The following is a 22266-nucleotide window of genomic DNA, read 5'->3' on the forward strand; positions in this document are numbered from 1 at the left end:
TGGACTCCTAGAGGGCACTTGTGAGACTGTATCAGTAGGAACAAGAAGGTGATTGACAAAGAGGTGGTCAAACAGAGTGCTTGTGGTCCTCAAAGATCAAGATCACACCAAGTACTGACTGTGCCCCATGGAGGGTCAGAACTCAACCTGTGTAGCATGCATGCGTTTGTTACCCTGTAAGCAGGAGGATGCAGCACGGTTCGTCCTGAACTCAACAGTTTTAGAAGTCGGCTGAAGCAGTAAAATATGTACTACATTGAAGTGAAGGAGCATTGAGTTTTGTAGTAATAGGAATTTTCGTTAATACCGTAGCCACTGCAGAATTTAAGGATGTGTTAAACTAGGGGTAATAACATCTGTAGTCAGCCTCTGGAGTTTCATCGCACAAGAGTCCATTGACAAACCAGATTAAGTTGATTATACAACTCTCCGATTCAATGAAGACCAGTGTGAAAGGTGCTAAATTAGGGGGTGCACTAAGAATGCCTTCTCAATAGAAAAAGCATTGAAGCCGCGATCTTCTCAGCTGCAATATTGAAATCATGGCATTGTTGGTAGAAACCACATTTGCTGCAAGATTAACATTACTGCATCCTTTATCAAAAGAAACACATGTGAAAATATTGACATTGTCTCTGGATGCATTGAAAGCACGGGCAATCGTTTTTTGGGTAGAAATTAGCTTGTGAAGCTTGTAATAGCTTGTTTTGTAGTTTTTTAATCTTTTAGCTACTGTTTCTTGTCCAGAGTGCAGTTGTTTTGGACCCTGCACGCTTACAAGAGTTTAACTGCAGAAGTCCTTCACTGAGCCAAGTTACAGCTGTCGTAAGCACATTGGTTTGATCACATTACTTGTGGCAAGAACATAAATTGCCACTGTGATCAAGTTGTTATTAACGCTCTTTGCATCTGTAGAGATTACTCCAACTTGTCTAGTTTATTTTCTGTTTTTAATTTTTTTAAATATTATCCTAGACACATCTTGGTTCATGACAGACACAGAGCTGGGAGGAAAATGACATGAGACACTGATCACAGATATGGAAATAGCCACGGGGTCAATCCAAGATATTAGGCCCCTATTGGCTATTAAGAGAGGACCTGCCCAAATCAAGTGTGTGACCCCTCAAATGATTGAGGGGGCTAGCTGATCAGACCCCAAAAGCAACAAATTGTCTGCAAGAGCTAGTGTGGTCTCAAATGAAAACAAATCCACACCTCGATATTGAATAGAAGCAAAAAAAAACACCATAGAGGGTAGGAAGAGCGGGGCAGCAGGGTTGGGAGAACAATAGATCCCACAACTTGTAATGAAGAAGTTAGTGCAATAAAAACTGTTGCTGTAAGATAGTATTTTGGGTAAAAATATTAAGCTCCTTAGGAAATATTCCACGAATTATATTTTGTAGCGATTCTTTTAAAAGGTTTACAAAAAGGTCTAATACAATTTGTAGCCTGTGTCATGGGATACAAAAAGGCCTGATACAATACGTAGCCTGGGTGTCATGGGATACAAAAAGGCCTGATACAATACGTAGCCTGTGTGTCATGGGATACAAAAAGGCCTGATACAATACGTAGCCTGTGTGTCATGGGATACAAAAAGGCCTGATGCAATACGTAGCCTGTGTGTCATGGGATACAAAAAGGCCTGATACAATACGTAGCCTGTGTGTCATGGGATACAAAAAGGCCTGATACAATACGTAGCCTGTGTGTCATGGGATACAAAAAGGCCTGATACAATACGTAGCCTGTGTGTCATGGGATACAAAAAGGCCTGATACAATACGTAGCCTGTGTGTCATGGGATACAAAAAGGCCTGATACAATACGTAGCCTGTGTGTCATGGGATACAAAAAGGCCTGATACAATACGTAGCCTGTGTGTCATGGGATACAAAAAGGACTGATACAATATGTAGCCTGGGTGTCATGGGATACAAAAAGGACTGATACAATACGTAGCCTGTGTGTCATGGGATACAAAAAGGACTGATACAATACGTAGCCTGTGTGTCATGGGATACAAAAAGGCCTGATACAATACGTAGCCTGGGTGTCATGGGATACAAAAAGGACTGATACAATACGTAGCCTGTGTGTCATGGGATACAAAAAGGACTGATACAATACGTAGCCTGGGTGTCATGGGATACAAAAAGGACTGATACAATACGTAGCCTGTGTGTCATGGGATACAAAAAGGCCTGATACAATATGTAGCCTGTGTGTCATGGGATACAAAAAGGACTGATACAATATGTAGCCTGGGTGTCATGGGATACAAAAAGGACTGATACAATACGTAGCCTGTGTGTCATGGGATACAAAAAGGACTGATACAATATGTAGCCTGGGTGTCATGGGATACAAAAAGGACTGATACAATATGTAGCCTGTGTGTCATGGGATACAAAAAGGCCTGATACAATACGTAGCCTGTGTGTCATGGGATACAAAAAGGACTGATACAATACGTAGCCTGGGTGTCATGGGATACAAAAAGGACTGATACAATATGTAGCCTGTGTGTCATGGGATACAAAAAGGCCTGATACAATACGTAGCCTGGGTGTCATGGGATACAAAAAGGACTGATACAATACGTAGCCCGTGTGTCATGGGATACAAAAAGGACTGATACAATACGTAGCCTGTGTGTCATGGGATACAAAAAGGACTGATACAATATGTAGCCTGGGTGTCATGGGATACAAAAAGGACTGATACAATATGTAGCCTGTGTGTCATGGGATACAAAAAGGACTGATACAATATGTAGCCTGGGTGTCATGGGATACAAAAAGGACTGATACAATACGTAGCCTGGGTGTCATGGGATACAAAAAGGACTGATACAATATGTAGCCTGTGTGTCATGGGATACAAAAAGGACTGATACAATACGTAGCCTGTGTGTCATGGGATACAAAAAGGACTGATACAATACGTAGCCTGGGTGTCATGGGATACAAAAAGGACTGATACAATACGTAGCCTGGGTGTCATGGGATACAAAAAGGACTGATACAATATGTAGCCTGGGTGTCATGGGATACAAAAAGGACTGATACAATATGTAGCCTGTATGTCATGGGGTTACACTATTTATAGAAATGAAAGTTGGGAACGTTACTATTCTAACAAAACGTTAAAAATATCAGATGGTTTAAGTCTCCAATCTATACACACTGTATTGTGTAGATTTTCTCTTTGCTCGATTTATGTCACACACCAGCACAAATGATGATTAAAAAAAAAGAGATTTTCTGAATGTCATGAAGTCTTGACCAAATGTAAATGTTTATGGTATTATTAAAGTTTCTGAAATCCTGCAGCCATGATAGTTCGTAGCATTCCTCTAGCCAAACAATAGTGCCTCTGATAGCATGCTTGCCACGGGCCATGAGGATAGGCATAATACTGTTCTTCTACATGCGCGTAACTTAGGGCATTGACTATGTTCTATCCTTTGTAGAGCACTAGGTGTCTGTCTCTCTCTGTTCTGAAGAGTTAGTTAAAGCATGCAACATACCTTGTCTCTTAACTGCTCAGCTGATTGGTGGATAGGATTGCCCAGCATCTTTCACTGATCATAGAGATTAACCCACTCCCTATTTGACCTCTGATCTGTCTTGTCCAAACCCTGTGAGCAAGCCTTGTTCCTCCTTTTGATGATAAGAAGTGTGGCACTGCCATAGCAGAGACAGTCATTGTCTCGTTGTGGCATATTTCTTCAGTATCTATGAACACGTTTTTGCCTATTTACAGTGAGCTGCTGAAAATGTTTTATGCTGTAGTATTACCATAATATAAGTTTACATTACCTGTGACTCCCAAGTGCTTATTTTTAGACACATGAAAAGCCAGTTAATCGTATTTTTCTCATTATTGTTGGCTATATCATTGACCGGGGTATATTTGGCCTCATAGATAGAGGGCTACTTAACACCGCACCCGAATGCTTCAGGACATCCTTATTGCTTTTTTTCTAGCTCATGGCATCTTGTGGGTGATCGGGTTCTCTGTGATAGACGCATTCACTGTTTTAAACTTGGAGTCGGTGATTACAGCCCTGGTTAATAGAAGCGCGCAACTTGCTGCAGAGATTTTCATCTGCTTACATTGTATGCCTGAAATAACTGTTCTGTCATCATAACTCTTGTTTCTTCAGAGCAAGACCCAGGAGCTGGAGGAGCGTATTAAGGCCTCATTTGAGAAGCTCCATGCCTTCCTACATGAGGAGGAGAGCTCCTTGCTGAAAGAGCTGCACAAGGAGAAAGATGCCATCCGGCAGACACTGGACGAGCGTATTGTACAGCTTAGCGATGCAGTGAAGAAACACTCCCTTGGCCTGCAGGAGGCTGAGAGAAACCTGCAGCAGGAGGACACCCTCTCCTTCCTCCAGGTATGATGGGCAGCCTGGATCGGGGAACATGCACAATCCAGACTCGCTCCATGCGAGCCATTTATTAGTCCAATTGATTTATATTTCTTTAATGTATTAATACATTGCAAGGATGTACAGCAGTGTCACAGAGCACAAACCTAGCAGGCAATAGACCAGTGTTTGGGTGATAACAGCGAGCTAGATAAAATGGATGTTCACAACAGTTGGCTCAGATTTTTCTCAGTGAATTTTATGGGCAGGCCATGATACCCTCCATGCAAGTGACATTGCTGGTAGGTTCCTGGAACTGCTGAGAGTGGTAGCAGCAGGCTTTTGAGGGACCCGTTTGTAGGTAATCATGGAGAGGGCTGAGCTTTGATATTATGGGACTACCTGGTCCTGGAAGGCAGAGCCTTGATGTTGTGGAAGCACCTAGTCCTTGGAGGGCAGAGCTCTGATCTTTGAGGCTGAGTTGGTTCGTAATGGCTGAGCCTGCCTACAGGAGGAATTCATTTTTGAAGACTGTGCCCTGGGGTTGTCATGAAAGCATTTTCTTGACAAAAGACTCTTGTCTCATAGAAGAGCAGATTTATGAGGGCAGAGTTTGGATCTTATTGGAGTGCAGGTTCTTTCAGGACAGAGCTCTTGTCCCATTGATCAGGTGTTTCTGAAGGTGATGAGCTCTGGGTACAAGCTGGTATTTGAAGCCAGACCTCGTCCCTCAGGGTGCATGATAAGTCACTGCTTAAGACAGTAAATTGTTGAGTTCAGCAAACTTGAAATTACGTGTTGCTGCATGCAAGGTGCAGGTAAAGTAGTAAGTTGTACAGTTGTACATCAGATTTGAGCACTGTAAGCAAAGTAGCTTTGCGTTTATTTATTTTATTATAGAACTTTTGTCTAAAGCGCTGTAAAAAAACAAGCTTTACAAGACAAGTGCTGAACAAAGCACTGGGGTGACATCCATGGTTACGATGTAAAGCAGGGAGGCAGATGTTTCTTTAGCAAAACTTTGAATGAGCCAGAGTAGGAGTGGTCTGACAGGTAAGGGTGCCTGTTCCGCATTAAAGTGTCCAGTAATTCAAGAGGATGGATATGTGAAGGTGCACAGTGATGTTGAGGGGTAGATGACCCACGAGCAAAAGCAGGACACATAGCACGGTGAGGAACATAATGTGAGAGCGAGAAGGCAATGTAAAGAGAATTGAGATAATGATAGCATTGAAAAACAACACAAAGAAAGTGTCAGAAAGTGCCTCATTTGGCATGGTTAGCCCCCATATTTACCCTGATGTGATTTCGAACTGTAAGTGCACTGGGGCTCTGCTAACTAGGTTCCCAGTAGCAGATCTCCTTCCCAAAACACTATCGCAATTGGAACAACTTCAGCTACCCTTGTATGTCCCTAGAAAGTGGTACCCCTGGTACCCAGGGCATGTGTACCGAAGAGGGTCTTCTGGGGCTGCAGCATGGATTATGCCACCCCAGTTCTTCTCACCAAGGCTATGTACTCTGCCGTTGCAGGCAGTGTGTCTTGGTGCAGAGAAAACCAAAGAGTCGACATGGCATGGCCTCCATACACTGCATAAGATAAAGGTAAGCCACCCCAACCTACAGGTCTTTAGCCCTGAGCAGGTTGCACTGTATCCTATGCGAGGACATCAACATGAGCAGATATACCTCTACAATGTCCATTCCATTCTGTTATGTTGTAAGTGAACAGGGAAGCCATGAAGGTACATGGGCTGAATACTTGTCAACACAAGTTTTCCTTGCTTCACTGGTTTCTAAGCTGTTTGGTCCTAAACAGCTTGTGTTAATACATTCTCACTGATGCCAGAGTGGGATTTAGTAATAAACTCACACAGCACACCCTTTTAGCGAGGCCCCTTAAAACCTACCAAGCACTGATGTGGTTGCTGACTTGTTTTCACCAGTCTGCCACAGCCAGACAGGTTTCTGACCTCATGGGGTCAGAGCCAGCGCTTTAACAGAGACAAAGAACTAAAGCCCCGCTGCAGAAGAAAACGGTGCAAACCCTGCCAACTGCTCCAAGGACTAAACAATCGCTGCTGCTGTGTCATCTTGAATCCTGAGAAGACTCCAAGAACCCTGAAGCACCTCTCAGCCTTCAAGAAATCGGCAATAAGCTCCCTTGAAGTGAAGGTATAATTTCCCTGCACACCATAGGCACCGATCCTGTGAATTCTGGTTTGTCAACTTGCTGCTACTCGACGATCTCGACGCAGAGCCGAAGTAAGAGGTACAACAGTTCCATAGGGTCAGATATGTTGCTTCATTAGCTTTGATGATACCAGGACCTACCGAAGCTGCGGTGCTGGTCCCCAAACTGCAAACACTGAGATAAAGCATCTACTCTGGACTCCCAAATCACCCGGAGCAAGCACCCATTTAGGGACTTTGAGACCCCCTAGACTAGAGGTCTTCAAACTGGGGGCGGGCCCTCCTAGGGGGGCCTCAGGTGAATTTAACTGCAATGTTTAAATATGTCTTGCGTTTTTATTAGTCAAGACATATTTAAACATTGACAGTTTAATAGAATAATTTTGAAGAATCTGAGGGGGCAAAATAAATTGTATTTCTTTACTGGGGGTGCAGCGTTAAAAAGTTTGATGACCACTGCCCTAGACCTACTTCCTGAGTGGCCTAGCTGTCCCGCGACCACGCCTTAAAGTTGGCTGCTCCTGACCATGAGGACCTAAAGATGCACGCCGCCCAGCTGACCTGTTCACTCTACGCCCGGCCCCGGCATAGTCTAACCTGCTGTGCTCCTGTGGTCCCCAGGCCCTTGCGACCTCCTCCCTCGAAGGAGCCCCCTTGGATATAACTGTAAGTCCATCTGTGCAGTCCGTTTTCAAGTGGCCTCCTTCGTCTTTGCTCACCAGTTTCCAAGACCTTCAGAACGCTGCTTCCGCTCGATCCGGACCATCTCGAACTTCTACAGCTGGAACTTTGGACCTGGTCCCAACATCAATTTAAAAGCTGACCCCATCGACCTCAAGAACTATCGGCCCATCTCGCTCCTCCCCGTCGCAGCCAAAGTTGCAGAGAAAAAGGTCAACAGGAAACTGACATGATTCATTGAAGAGAACGCCGTCCTCGACCCGTCCCAATCTGGATTCCGAAGCTACCACAGCACAGAGACTGCCATACTCGCCACCACAGACGACATCCACACCCTCCTGGACCAAGGCCACTCTGCAGCCCTCATCCTACTCGACCTATCAGTGGCCTTCGACACCGTCTCCCACCGCACACTAGTCGCCAGACTACACGGCGCAGGCATACAAGGAACAGCCCTCGACTGGATCTGATCATTCCTCACCGGAAGAAACCAAAGGATCAGACTCCCACCCTTCCTCTCCCACCCCACGAAAATCACCTGCGGAGTCCCACGGGGTTCATGCCTGAGCCCTACCCTCTTCAACATCTACATGGCCCCCCTCGCAGCCATCGTCCGACAACACTGCCTCAACATCGTATCCTATGCCAACAACACCCAGCTCATACGCTCCCTCACCAAAGACCCCACATCTGTCCAATGCAGCTTCCAAAAAGGAATGCAAGACATCGAAGTCTGGATGACCAACAGCTGCCTGAAGCTCAACGCAGAGAAGACAGAAGTCTTCGTCCTATGTACCACCCCTTCTACATGGGACAGCACCTGGTGGCCAACCGCCCTCGGAATCCCACCTACTTCCTAAGACCACGCCAAAAATCTCAGCATCGTATTAGACTCATCACTCACCATGAACAGACAGGTCAACGCTGTCACCTCCAGCTGCTTTAACACCCACTGCATCCTCCGCAAGACCTTCAAGTGCCCCCCCCCCCCTGAGTCAAGGAAGACCGTCACTCACGCACTCGTCACCAGCAGACTGGACTATGGAAATGCACTCTTTGCAGGCATCAACAATTCCCTACTCCACAAACTCCAGACAGTACAGAACACTGCTGCCAGACTCGCCCTTGGCATCCCCCGACACAAACACATCAGCCAACACGAAGTCTCCACTGGCTCCCAGTGGAGAAAGGAGTCCCTTACTCACGCCTACAAATGCCTACACAACAAAGGACTCAAATACCTCAACGACAGAATCAACTTCCACGTACCCATAAGAAACCTCCGATCTCCCAACCCTGCACTGGCCGAAACACCGCGCATCCACAGAGCCAGAGCAGGTGGAAGATCCTTCTCTCACATTGCACCTAAGACCTGGAATGAACTACCGGCAGACATCAGACGCGCCCCCTCCCTGAACACCTTCAGGAAGATCCTCAAGACCTGGCTCTTCGGCAAAACAGATCTGCCTGCCTATAGCGTCTTGAGACCCTCACGGGTGAGTATCGCGCTTTCAATTCCCCTGATTGCTTGATTGTGAACTCCGTGAAAGCATTGCCTGATTTCCTATGCATTTCACTGCTTTCCCCCATTACTTTCTATGGTGCTTAATTGCGCATAAATGTGATGTCGTTTCTGAACTTTGAAAAATCGTCACTGCGCAAGTATTTGCCGTAGATCTGTGCCCTTGGTTTTAAAAATTCCATAAAAGACGATATTTTTTTATAAATTTGTCTCAAATTCATTCTTTTATGTGTCTCATAAATCATTATCTGTGGAGTGCAACCAATGCTTAGCACTACCCTCGGATGAGCCTAACTGCTTGTCCACACTACCACAAAAAAGCATTCGAATTAACTGCGTTTGCCTCCTTTTACCATTTGGTAGTTCACTTCACTCTGCACAGTGTATTTCATTTTTAGTACACTATTAGAGAGCCAGCTTCCTACTGGAAAGAAAATTTGTAACTAAAGAAAAAGTTATAGAAGGCTTGATTGTTGTAGAAGGGTGAAGAAAGGTGGGGCAGAAGGCACAAGGCAAATGCCAGCGTTCTGAATAAACTTCAGAAGAGTAGTGATGTATTTGGGCAATCCCTCATACAAGTAGAACAATAGTTTAAAACAAAGATAAAAGTGGTCCCAAAACTTTTCTCACAATGCATTTTCCATAGACCATTGTATTTGACATAACGCAAAAATGACTGTACAGATTTACTTGAAATTTGGCAGAGCAGTGTGTAGGACATTTTGATGACCATGGTGAAAATGTATAAAGAAGGCTAAATCTGTAACAGCCACTTGCTCCTGGGGAGGAGTGTGGGCACATGTGAATCTACAGCACTACACGCTATGAGCAGATGCTTACACGGTAAGTTACATTTTCTTCTCCTAGCATGTGCGGCTGTAGATACATATGCTGTGTATAGACTGTAAAGCAGCACTTAAGTGATTGTCTGCCAGTGAATGGTTCAGATGCTTGAAACAACATCCTTAGTACAGTTTGACCATCTTTAGTTTGTTGGTGAGCTATGACATCCACACAATAGTGTTTAGTGAAAGTATGTGGAGTGGACTATGTAGCTGTCTTGTAAATGTCAGCTATAGGAAAGTTACAGAGAAAAGCCATACCAGTTTCTATTTTTTTGTTAGAATGTGGTTGGGGTCTATCAGGGAATCTTCTCTTGGCTTTTATGGTATCCGGTTTGGATGCACTTAACAATCCACCTGGCTGTACACACTTTTGACAAATGGTGACCTTTTTGGGTTTGGCAAATAGAATGTAAAGTTGTTGTGTTATGCAAAAAGTCTTGGTTCTTGGGCATTACACACCTGTCGTACGGTTTTTACTTACTGAGTAAAACTGCATTTGTTGGGCAACATAAACATCAAAACTGTGCGAGACTGAGTCCACAAACACACCATCAGGATATGTTGTCCTTAGGGCAGGCTAGCTCACAGTGTACCATCTGTACCCTAACCCAAGCAGGTGACAGGTGGAATGTGCAACCTCAGAACATGACAACCCTGAGTCCCCAAGGAAATTGTGGAAACAGGCCTGGCACCTTTTTGTTTGGCAGGTCATGCATGCCAAAAGGAAAACACGTGAAATACTCAGATTGGCATTACAATATTTATTGGATCAAGGGGATTCTTGTATAAAATGCATGTGCATCAACTATCAATGGAACAGCGAGGGAATGGTGAAAAATATCTAGTTCATTCATCGTATTGTACTATTCAAGCGTTTACATGTTTGCTTGTAAATACAGTTCTAGTTTGTGCTCCTACCCAGCTCTCCATATCCTAGTGGACCTAGGGTTGGTGAACCTGCCAGAATCCCTGTAGTGTGATTTAACTACCCAATTACCTGTGGGCATGTGTCTACAAGGAGCCCGTTTTGGTGTAGAGCTGGGCACCATCTCATGCAGGAGGTAAACCGGAATCAGCTGGGCTTGAATTTCAGCAAGGACAACCCTGATACTTGTCAGCGAAATGCTCCTCTACTTAAACATAGGAGTTAAATAATAACCTTCATCTTGGCGCTGTCTTACCTTTCTAAGCAAGCGGTAAAGAGAAACAATCTGCTCCTGTTTTGCTGTTTTATAGACTACTCGACAGCCTTTGACAGTCAACCGAGGTAGACTAGGGACAAACTTGATCCTGGGGGATTCCAGCAACCCTCTTAAAAGCGATAAAAGCCCTTTTACGAGGGGACATGGGTCTGGGTCAACTAAGCCTAACAACTGCAACCTCGAGAATCGAAACTAACACCGGTCTAAAGCAGAGCTGTGTTTTGGCTCCACTATTAATCAATCTGTATACAGCAGACCTAGGGCAAGTTCTGAAAGATGCCAGTCTAGTACCTCCGATTTTGGCTAAGATGACCCTCGCAACCCTACAGTACGCGGACAGTACAGTGATCATGGATCACACTAGGGTGGGGCTCCAAAGAGCCTTGAAGTCTAGCAGAGTATAACGCGGAAAACAGCCTACAAATTAATAAGCTAAAGATAATAATCTTTGTCAAACATCCTAACCAAAAGCAAGCTACCTGGTTGCTGGGTGACCACCAAATAAGGACATCTAAATCCTATAACTATTCAAGGGTATGGTTAACAGAAAGGGCAATAGCAGCTAAACACCTAAAGGAGCTAACTTGGAAAATCAATAGAATTATCCTCTCACTTGGACGTTTAAGCTGTCATCTAGCAAGTCCATCCGTAGAGCCTGCGCTAAAAAAAGTAGGGAAAAAATTAATTCCAGCAATCCCCTACGGTCAACCAGCCTCCCCAAGTGCACTGGAGAAATCCATTAACGCAGCCCAGATAAAAGCATATAAAATCGTACTATAGGCGAGGAATACCAGGTGAAGGCTTGAAATCTGATTATACAGACGGATTTGGCACTACAGGAGGACCTAATAAAATACTACATCAGAGTGCTTAAAGCCCCTGAAACTACTCTAAAATACTTTTTAAAAACAATTTTCAGGGCAACAGGATCCCCATGGCACTCGTAAGCTGGACCAAGCAATAGACTCACTTAAAAAAGAGGCAGAGAGCATGCCCCTACATGAAATTTCACATATTGCCTGGGCTAAGGCAGTGAAGCGCCAAGTCAAGACAATATAGTTTGAACTGGATCGTTCCCGACTTCGGCACAATTCCCTTACACTGACACTTGACAATTCGTATATCCCTGGAAAAGCTCAACCTTATATGCAAGACCCGGTTTCAGACTAGAAGGAAAATCCTGTTTTTGTGTCTCCCTGCCCTCAAGATCCCCAAGTTCAACCCTACATATGCGCGAAAAGACAACACTGTTTCGTGTAGGCTATGCAACTATCACAGTGAATCATGGTTACATCTTTTATGCTGCTGCCCCAAGATGGCGAGCGATCATTATCGTTTGCTATGTCTGGTCCTAAGGGATAAGGGCCTTTCAAACCTGCAAGGATGCTTCGGATTGGTGCTTTTCAGAAAGCACCACCTGCTTACTTGCCAAAGTAGGCAAGTTAATACATCAAATCAGAATCACACTTGACCTCCAGCAACAGGCAGCAGAGTCTAGGGTCGTAATTATTCAGCAGCTACATCCACTTCAGGGGCTTTCTCCTATGGACAATCGGATTATAAAGATAGAATGGTGCCCAGTAGGGAGCACATGTGTTACCAAAAAGGGTGTACCCAAGAAAGTTACTGGGGCTTGGGTGGAACGTAGTACATAGGTAAGGGGTCCCAGTTCGGAACCTTTGGAAAGGGAAGGTTGAGTTGAAAAATAAAGTTTCATAAAGAATAAACCAACATATTATTTAGATTCACTGTTGTTTAATCACAATGAATCCAGAACCCCCTCCCCTTCCCCCCCCCACCCCACCCAGGGAAGGAAGGGAAAGGGGAGGGGGGGTTGGTGCAAGGTGAGTGTGAGGGCTTGCTGGGAATAAAGTTCAAATTAAGGTGACATATCACAAAGAGTACCATGTAAATCCCGTATCGTGATACAGCTGATCACGGTGCCCCCCCTCATCCTGCCCTCCTGTCCTGAAGAAGACCCCTCCCTAAGGTCGCTCAGACACCTAGAATTTGTGGGGTCGAAACGTCGACGGTCATCTTTTGTGCCAGCTTTCTAACCAGATTGTTGATTTATTTTACAATGGTTTTTCTTGTTTGATGGCTTAAGATGGAACTGTCTGAACATTTATGTTATAAGTGTTGCTACATTTTTAGGTCAACACAGTCCTAATGATCTAATGTGATATGTCACCTTAATTTGCCCTATATGCCCAGCAAGCCCTCACACTCACCTTGCACCAACCCCCCTCCCCTTTCCCCTTTCCCCTCCCCTACCCTGGGGCACAAATGTTTTGTCGTATGTGGAACAATATAACTCTATCAATTATTTGTTATGAAATCTGTGTCTGGATTCATTGTGATTAAACAACAGTGAATCTAAATAATACGCTGGTTTATTTTTTATGAAACTTTTTTTCAAATCCACATTCCCTTTCCAAAGGTTCCGAACTGGGACCCCTTACCTATGTACTACTGTAAGGAGCACAGCCATTACTTGTAAAAATGACAACCTATATAATGTAGGCAATGATCTGAATGGATTTTATAAAATTATTGACCCTAACAGGACTAAGTAAAAATTGTCATGATCAAGTTGATCTTACGTTTTTTAATTCATTTTTAACCTACAGCCTCAAACAGACACAAAGTAGCAAACAGAGCGCATGAGGCATCTGTATTTTAAATGTTGGGACCACATGACACACCCTTGATATAAAACGGGCCCTTATGTACTAACATATAAGCGTGTTTTACATCAAGGTGGTGTAACACCCTATCTGCTACTGACTCTGGCTGTGAGAAAAAGGCAGGGAGTGTGATAATTTGATTAAGGTGGAAGAGGGATATGAATTTGGGGTAGGTCCTAAGGACTACTGTCATTATGGACCTGAAATGGAGAGAGCCTGTAGCTCGCTTACTTGTCTTAGGGACTTGAGTGCGACCAGGACAGCAACCTTCCAGGAAAGAAAATGTAAGATGCACGAGTCTAGTGGTTTAAAATTAAGAGTCCTGACTGGGCAGGAGCAACTCTAGGTGGGATGACTTGGTTGACCCTCTCCATATAAGCCTAGATCATAGGAATCCTAATAAAAGAGTGTTCCCTGTTTACACGTAGCGTGCAACGGCATCCAAGTGAAGGCATCTGGAAGTGTAAGCTAAATTTGATATCTGTATGTGAAGTGGGCAAGCAACAAAATCCTGAACATTGGGTTGAAGAGTGTTCAAGCGTTTCCAATGCAGTCGCTGGCGCACCTTTTCCAGTTAGCAGGATAACAGATGCACGTAGTGAGCCTGCATGCTTCCTTGAGGATGTCCATCCATGCTTGTGAGAGACTGAGATGACCAAACTAAGACCCCTGGAGCCAAATTGCTTTATTGACCTGCTTTGGGTCTGGGTATGTGATCTTACCATGATCATAGCCTATTGGGAAGCTATCTGTGGGTTCAACAGACATCACGAGAAGGATCAACAACCGGAGCGGTCTCGCCATGTGAGAGCCACCATGATGAGGAAAGTTTGCACAAGCTTCTTGACCACATACGTAAGGAGCATAGGCAAATATCCCTCACCAGTTCCTCAATAGAGCTTATCCACTTACTGAAGGTGTGGAAACCTGCAGGTGGAGGTTTGACATTTTTGCGGTGGGAAAGAGGTTGACCTGGGGGGTTGGGGGGCAAACCTCACACCTCCAAGACGAACGTATGGCAATAGTACTTGTGAGTGGTATTCCCACTTGTAGGCTTGTTGCTACAGCCTGCTGAGTAGGTTTGAAAAGTCGTTGTCCCCTCTTAGGAGGTACTCCACCAGGAGGTGTATCCAATAGTGAATTGCCCAATGCCAAATACTCTGCACTAGTTCTTATGGCTGCGGGGAGTGTGTGCCGTGCCTCTGTAGGTAATACATTTTGGGTCTAATGACCTCAAGGAAGGCCTTGAGTGCTAGCAGGAGGGCTAAAAGCTTGAGGTGATTGATGAATAGTCCAATGGCAGTAGTAGTATAGAACACCACACAGGTCCTTTAATCTCAATTGTTTTATCCTTCTGCACATTCCCAGATGTTCTGACCGCCACTAGAACCAACCAAACTGTAAAACAACCAAGCTTTGTTTCATACAAACAAACACAGCCAACGAGTTTTGTCCATGTAAGTAGATTTCATCAGAGCTGAACATATTTTATCTGCCGTATAAGAACAAAATGGAAATATAAGAAGTTCACAAGCCCATCTTTTTGGAATCTAATTTGCATATGAGTTAACGTTGCTACTTGACCATCCAGTTGAGAAGTTTAATTGGCCTTTTCCCATGGAATCTTGGATACTACAGAGTTAATATAAACTGCCTTTCCCATGGGTTGTTTTTGAGGTGATTGATGGGTAGTCTCCACTGATATGTTGACTACAAGTTCTGAAGTCTCAGATTGTACGGTGTGCTCCCCACCTGAAGCTGAAAGGGAGGTATTTGTGGTGATGGACATCTGCAGAACGAGTTCCATGAAGGGCTCGCTCTGCAACATGTTGTCACTGTTCGACCACTGCAGAGAGCGATAAATGCTAGCTAGTGTCAACACTCAATCTTCACAGTGACCCTCTGACTGTAAAAATTATGCCAATAGGCCCTGCATGTAGTCGGATGTGAGTGGCTATGCGGGAAGCAATCTTCTTTAGGAGACACATTATTTTGTTACTGATAAGTGAAAATGTGCCTGAAAAAGAGGCTGTAACTGCTGGAAAGCTTGTACACTGACCTGGCTGGATATGTCTTGACAATAATTGATTTGAGGGCAACACTTAAGAAGGGCTGAATCGGAAGGGAGGGGTGGGGTCAAGATGACATTTGGTGGCGTTAATGGTAATCTCAACATGGAGAAGGGGGATGGTGGTGTGAGTGTGTGCTAGGCACTGATTCTTGCCTGTTACCGTTATTAGCCAATTGTTGAGATCGGAAACACAAGAATACCCCCTTCTGAGAGGGCTGGCACCACAGCTAGGCATTTGGCTAACACATGTGGAGCTGTGGTTACTGAACATCAGTACTTCGAACTGATAATGCTGATCACTTACCACGAATCGCAGGTAGCGTCCATGAGCAGGATGGATGGGTATGTGAAGGAAAACCTTCTTCAGATCAAGAGCAGTGATGCAGTCGCTTTGCTGCAGTAGTCGGATGACATTCTGCAGGGTAGAAATATGGAATTGTACTGACCGAATGTAGCTGTTGAGGGGCCTCTGGTCCTGTATTGGTCTTATTGACCCAACTTTTTTGAGAATGAGAAAAAATAGCGAGTTCACCCCTTACCGTGGTGCTTGGGTGGGACAGGCTCTATGGCACTGTTAAGGATGAACCCCTGAACCGCCTTTGAAATGCCTGCCTGATGTGTGTTTTGCAGGGTAAGGGGCTTGTTGAGGTTTAGATGAGTTTAAGGTACTACCCATACTCTGATGGAGAGAACCCACCAGTCGGAGGTGATCTCTTCCCAGTAGGCTAATGTTTTTTCTTTATCGTGGTGTGACAAACCAGGATTTCACTGGCTCCAGGGCAGTCATGATAACCACATTTTATTATATTTGTATTCCCCAATCCAAGCATCCACTGCGATGCAATTGTCAATAGTAACATCTCTGGGTCACATGAACATATAGAGTAGTAATCCCAAACAACTTGATCTTACGTCTGTATCCCATGGTACTCCCAACACATCTCCCATATTTTATCGTGTTTTTAGAGACCGCCTCTCGCCATGTATATCTGTTTTTCTTGGTGTGCACACTAGTCAACTCCCCTCCGCCACAGCGTAGCAAGGAGGGTGAAGGCTATTTCCTACTTGCAAAAAATGCCGCTTTTCACCACTAGACAAGCTATCTCTATAAAAATCCTCTCCGCCTGTGGGCCCCCCAGTTCCTTCAGGAGGCCAGACAGCGTCGTCCGGGGACCCAGATCGATTTGGCGATTTGGCACTGCGGAGATTTCGTGACCCACCCCATCCCTAAAGGGGCGCAGAGCTGAGCACTCCCAAGCCACATGATAAAAGTCAGCGACAGGGGGGGGGGCGCAGCATGCTCATGTATTCTGTGTAGATCGACTCCTCTGTTGTATGTGGCGCGGGGGAGAGAGAAGTTGAGTGATGGTAGGCAGGGGCGTGGCCTGACAACATGGCCGGCTAGTCGTGTTTCTGCACTGCTCCTGCCCCAACAGCTGAAATCCTGTTAAATCCTTGCGTTATGGTGACCTTCACAGCACGGACTGATAGCGGAAACCCTCCTGATTCCGAGGGTCCTGGTAGTGCTAAAGGACATTCTCCTGCAACTGGAGAACATCGCTACGGGCCGCTGGAGACCCGTCGGAATCCTGCTCCCTGAAAATGGCGGCCTCCGTGTTGCCTTGAAAGGTGGGGATTGCTGCGAACTGCCCCAGGCTTTCTGTCGGGCGCTCAATGCGCACGTGAATCTTGGCGAGTCCCGCCACCATTGTTTGCTAAAGTGATGAAGGAGGAAAGAGACAGCCGCGAACGGCCCGACGGGTGGGACTCCGGAGGCCAGGGATAAGGCTTAGGCATTGGCGGTGTGGTGCGGCCTGCTTGTACTCTGGCTGGAAGTGCCCAGGTTTCTGAAAGGTTGGCCCCCATGCTGATTTGAAAGGAGGAGATCGCCGTGAACTGCCCCGGCTTACTGGCGAGCGGTGGAGGAGCCCATGGACCTGGGAGAGTCCTGCCGCCATTGCCAATCTGATGAGAGGCCCCAGGAGGGGGTGAAGGAGGAAAGAGACAGCCGCGTACGGCCCGACCGGTGAGATTCCGGAGGCCATGGAGGAGACCTTGATGAGTCTGGTACTGTGCTGCCTGCTTTTACTCTGGCTGGAAGTGCCCGGACGTAGCGCTGGGGACGCAGTGAGGCCTGCACGACGGGTTACACTGACAGTGGCCTAGGACTGAAGCTTCAGTTGATTGGGTGAGGAGACCCAAGGAATCCCCTGGTGCTGGCGAGGCCGTGAGGCGCAAAAGTGGGCCTGAAGCACTGGCTCCGCGGATCGGCGGAAGACCGGGCCAGCTGCGGTCCGGGGCGAGGTGTATAAAGACTGAACCGAGTGTCCGTGCTGGCTGGAGGGCCGGTGGCTCCTAATAGCTGTCCTGGCCAGCAGAAGGAGTAGCTTGTGCAACATCGAAGACACTGAGGCCGGGGGCTCTGATAGTGAGTACGGTGGAGAGTGCTCCTAGATCTCTTGGGCCGCCGCCGAAACCAGGATCCCCGCCCAGAGCTATGATTGACCGACTGTTCACTTTTAGAGACCGGGACGCAATCCTGAACTGTATTCGCACCAATGGTACGCATAGATTAGAAAACCAGGACATCCATATCTGACCAGACTATACGAAAAAGGTGCAGGATCTAAGGAATGGTTCCTGGGTGTAAAACGCCGGCTGTGAAACCTCAACATTAAATACAGCTTAATGTTCCCGGCCAGGCTCCGAGTACAATATGACTACATGGTGCACTTGTTTGGTAACCCACCGGAGGCGACTGACTGGATGGACTCCTTGGGATTGGCCGGCCAGGATCAAAACCAGGGCTGGCAGGAACCGAGAAGGCGGAGTGGTTGACACCGGAACCATGAGGAACGACGACAGAGGGCACGAAATCGGACAGATGGAGGACGTATCATGGTGGGACCAGATGGCACTCTCCTTACTGAACTGGAAGCAATCCCAACACAAAACCAGGTCTCTCCGCTATGTCTGGTACAAGAAACACAATCGGAGGTGGGGAAGGGGGGGACGGTCGGGTAATATGTATACCCCGAATAGCGATAATGGTGAGTTTTTACGTCTAGTCTTGGGGCAGTTAGATTTGGATTCAGACACGGTATTGATTGGTGCAGGAGATTTAAATTGTGCCCTTGACGGGGAGCTAGACAGATACCCCCCTCCACCCCTCCTCCCCAAAACTGGATGCCAAACCTAAAGTCTGAGAAGAACTGGACCAGATGCTTCAAAACTATGGCTTATTGGCTATATGTATTAACAACAAAGGAGTGACTGAGATAAGAGTGCTATCAAAATAAACTAGTGAGGTGTAATGTTATTCCGCTATGTGCTGCAAATGTGATCAATGCTCACACACGTGCATGCACACAGCGAAATCTCTCTGTCTCCCTATGCACGCCCTATGGGTCCTCCTCTGAGGAAGAAACCTGGTGGGCTTACTGGTCACCCAGTGTTAAAAGGAGGGAAAGAACCTTACTTATTAGAAGGACCCTCACTCACCACTAGTTGGGTCCCCGCTGGGGTGACCGAATGTCTCCCCAGCGTGCTACGACGCCTGGTTACAGCGGAGCAGGATGTGGTGAGTGCAACAGTGCCCAAATTAGGAGGTGACTAAACGTGAATGTGTAAGTGTATTAAAAAATGCAGAAGTTGTGCCTTTACAAAAATCTTTAATAATGGCCAACCTGCATTGAATAAAAACAAAGTGGACGGACTCCCCAGGTTCTAAGTTAAGTTAAGGTTCTAAGTTAAGGAACCGGAGTCCTAATCAAGATCAAAAGTTGGTCAACATGTTTCTGCTGTCAATTTGCAATTAGCTCAGCATTCTTCAGGACCTACGCAAAAGTCCTCCGGTGGTGTACGCGCGCTAAGGCGTACCCTCCCGGGAGGCTCTAAGTGTGAAAAATATGAAAAATATATACAGTGTAGAATAACCGGATGGTTTCCGTAAGTAACCCACTACAAATTTAGTAGGGATACATAAACATCTTCCTTAGAGGCAGCCGAAAGACAGCAGGCACATTGAGGGGAGCCGCGGATGCCGAAATAAACACAGCGTGAAGGAGTCCCACGCTGTCTTTACCGAAGGGGCGTGACTATGCCTCTAAGGAAGATTTTTATGTATCCCTACTAAAATTGTAGTGGGTTACTTACGGAAACCATCCGGTTATTCTACACTGTATATATTTTTCATATTTTTCACCTTCCGGGAGGATACGCCTTAGCGCGCATACACCACCGGAGGACTTTTGCGTAGGTCCTGAAGAATGCTGAGCTAATTGCAAATTGACACCAGAAACATGTTGACCAACTTTTGATCTTGATTAGGATTCCGGTTCCTTAACTTAGAACCTGGGGAGTCCGTCCACTTTGTTTTTATTCAATGCAGGTTGGCCATTATTAAAGATTTTTGTAAAGGCACAACTTCTGCATTTTTTAATACACTTACACATTCACGTTTAGTCACCTCCTAATTTGGGCACTGTTGCACTCACCACATCCTGCTCCGCTGTAACCAGGCGTCGTAGCACGCTGGGGAGACATTCGGTCACCCCAGCGGGGACCCAATGATGAAGCATGTCACCAACTAGTGGTGAGTGAGGGTCCTTCTAATAAGAAAGGTTCTTTCCCTCCTTTTAACACTGGGTGACCAGTAAGCCCACCAGGTCTCTTCCTCAGAGGAGGACCCATAGGGCGTGCATAGGGAGACAGAGATTTCGCTGTGTGCATGCACGTGTGTGAGCATTGATCACATTTGCAGCACATAGTGGAATAACATTACACCTCACTAGTTTATTTTGATAGCACTCTTATCACGGTCACTCCTTTGTTGTTAATAAATATTTGATTGGGGTACAGGAGTGCCTACTCATGCCCTTCCTCTCTTGTTGGTATTGACTATTATTGGCTATATGGCCACACCGCAACCCTGATTGTCGTGTCATACACCTGTGGCCAATACCTATAGCAGACTAGATTACTTCTTTATTCAAAAGACGGCGGTGCATCAGATAGAGGAGACCCAATATCTGGCCCGCTATTTGTTTAATCACTCCCCGCTATTAATAACATATTCGCAGGGCCGGCCGAGGTCCAAGATACCGTTATGGAGGCTCAATACCGAAGCCTTTGGGGACCAAATCTATAAGGATGCCATTTCGAATGGGCTGGATGCCTATTTTGAGGCAAACTGGGGCTCGGCCAGCCTCAGGGCGATCGAATGGGACGCGATGAAGGTGGTGATACAGGGGGTATGTATGTCCACGGAGGTGGGAGTTAAGAAAGTGCTGGAGCACGACCTATGCCAATATGAGGAGCGCTTAGCGGCACTGGAGAAGGAGCTTCCCATGAACCGAGAGGGGCCGGCTAAATGGGATGGAAGATAGGGGACATATGGGACTCGCTTGGCAAATTTAACAAAATGCGATCAGGCGTCGATGGTATACAGAAGGGGATAAGGCGGGACAGCTACTAGCACGCCTGATTCTGGCAGAGACTCAACCCCACCCGATTCTGGCATTTAAAAATGACCTTGGACATGTGGTAAATACGCAACATGACACCAATAAAGCATTACGGACACATTTACTTAGAATATACTCATAGCCCCAATCCCCCATGGCCCCTGAGGTTGTAGAGTCTTATCTAGCTGAGGTGGAACTGCCTTGCATAGACACGGAGAGTCAGGAAGCATTAGGAGCCCCCTTTAGTAGGGAGGAGATACGGACGGCAATCGCTCACCTGAAGACCGCTTAGTCTCCCGGGATGGATGGCATAGCAGTAGAACTTTATAAAGAATATGGAGGGTCCTGATTCCTAAACTCCTAGAAATCACGGTGGAGGCCAACAAATGCGTTCTGCTCCCTGACTCCATAAGGGAAAAATTGATAGTGATGATCCCTGTTAGAAATGGGATTTCTGGTTGGCTAAGGTTTACGCCAAAGTCGGGCAGAAACCACCATTCTAAGTCAGGGCAAGGAAGGCACCCGCCAAGATAATCCCTGCTCACCCTCTTGGTAGCTTGGCACGAGCAGTCCGGCTTATCTCGGAGGCGATGTGTAAAGCATTTGCGCACGCACCCACCAGCAACAACATCCCAGGCCCTCCACAAAAGGAACTCCACACAAGGTTATATAAAAATAACCTCTGTATTATCAGAACACATCAGAATCCTAATCACAGGATGTACATTGTGCCAACTGGCACGGGCAATAACTACAAGGGATTAGGTACACGGGACAGGGCCACGTGGACCACTGTCGGAAATAAGCACTTTTAGAACTAGCACTTGGTAGAATTAGCACTTTGTAGCAATAGCACTTATAATAACTATAGTTCCAAATAGCAACTGTAGACCACAACCAGTAACCACTGCCAAAAGGTAAGTACCCCCTACGCAATCCTAAACACCTTAGGCAACTATCACGCAGGGACCCATGAACACACTAGTATAACCCATACTAGACAAAACAACCTCCTAAGCATAAACATATGTCTAGAGGTATCAGAACAGGGTGCGCAAAACATTCTACACACAGTACATTTCCTAGCACCCTAAGAAGCACATAAATCCCATTTAGCGCAGAAATCACATTGAAGTCCAGGTTGCGCCACTGCACCAAAACCTAAACGTAGCAGCTGCCCACTACTTGCTGGGCAAATGGGGACAATAGCAAGGGG

General features: G+C 46.0%; 1 protein-coding gene across 1 annotated transcript in view; it reads left to right on the forward strand.

Moving 5' to 3' along the window:
- LOC147710137 (E3 ubiquitin-protein ligase TRIM69-like) overlaps positions 1–22266 on the forward strand; it is a 97217-nt gene that overhangs the window by 62721 nt on the left and 12230 nt on the right. Inside the window, exon 3 of the mRNA XM_086920833.1 lies at positions 4178–4411. Within this exon, the coding sequence (XP_086776959.1) occupies positions 4178–4411 (234 nt within the window). The remainder of the gene's footprint in view (positions 1–4177; positions 4412–22266) is intronic.

This window comes from Lissotriton vulgaris, chromosome 5, assembly GCF_964263255.1.
Source record: "Lissotriton vulgaris chromosome 5, aLisVul1.2, whole genome shotgun sequence".
Classification (NCBI taxonomy): Eukaryota; Metazoa; Chordata; class Amphibia; order Caudata; family Salamandridae; genus Lissotriton; species Lissotriton vulgaris.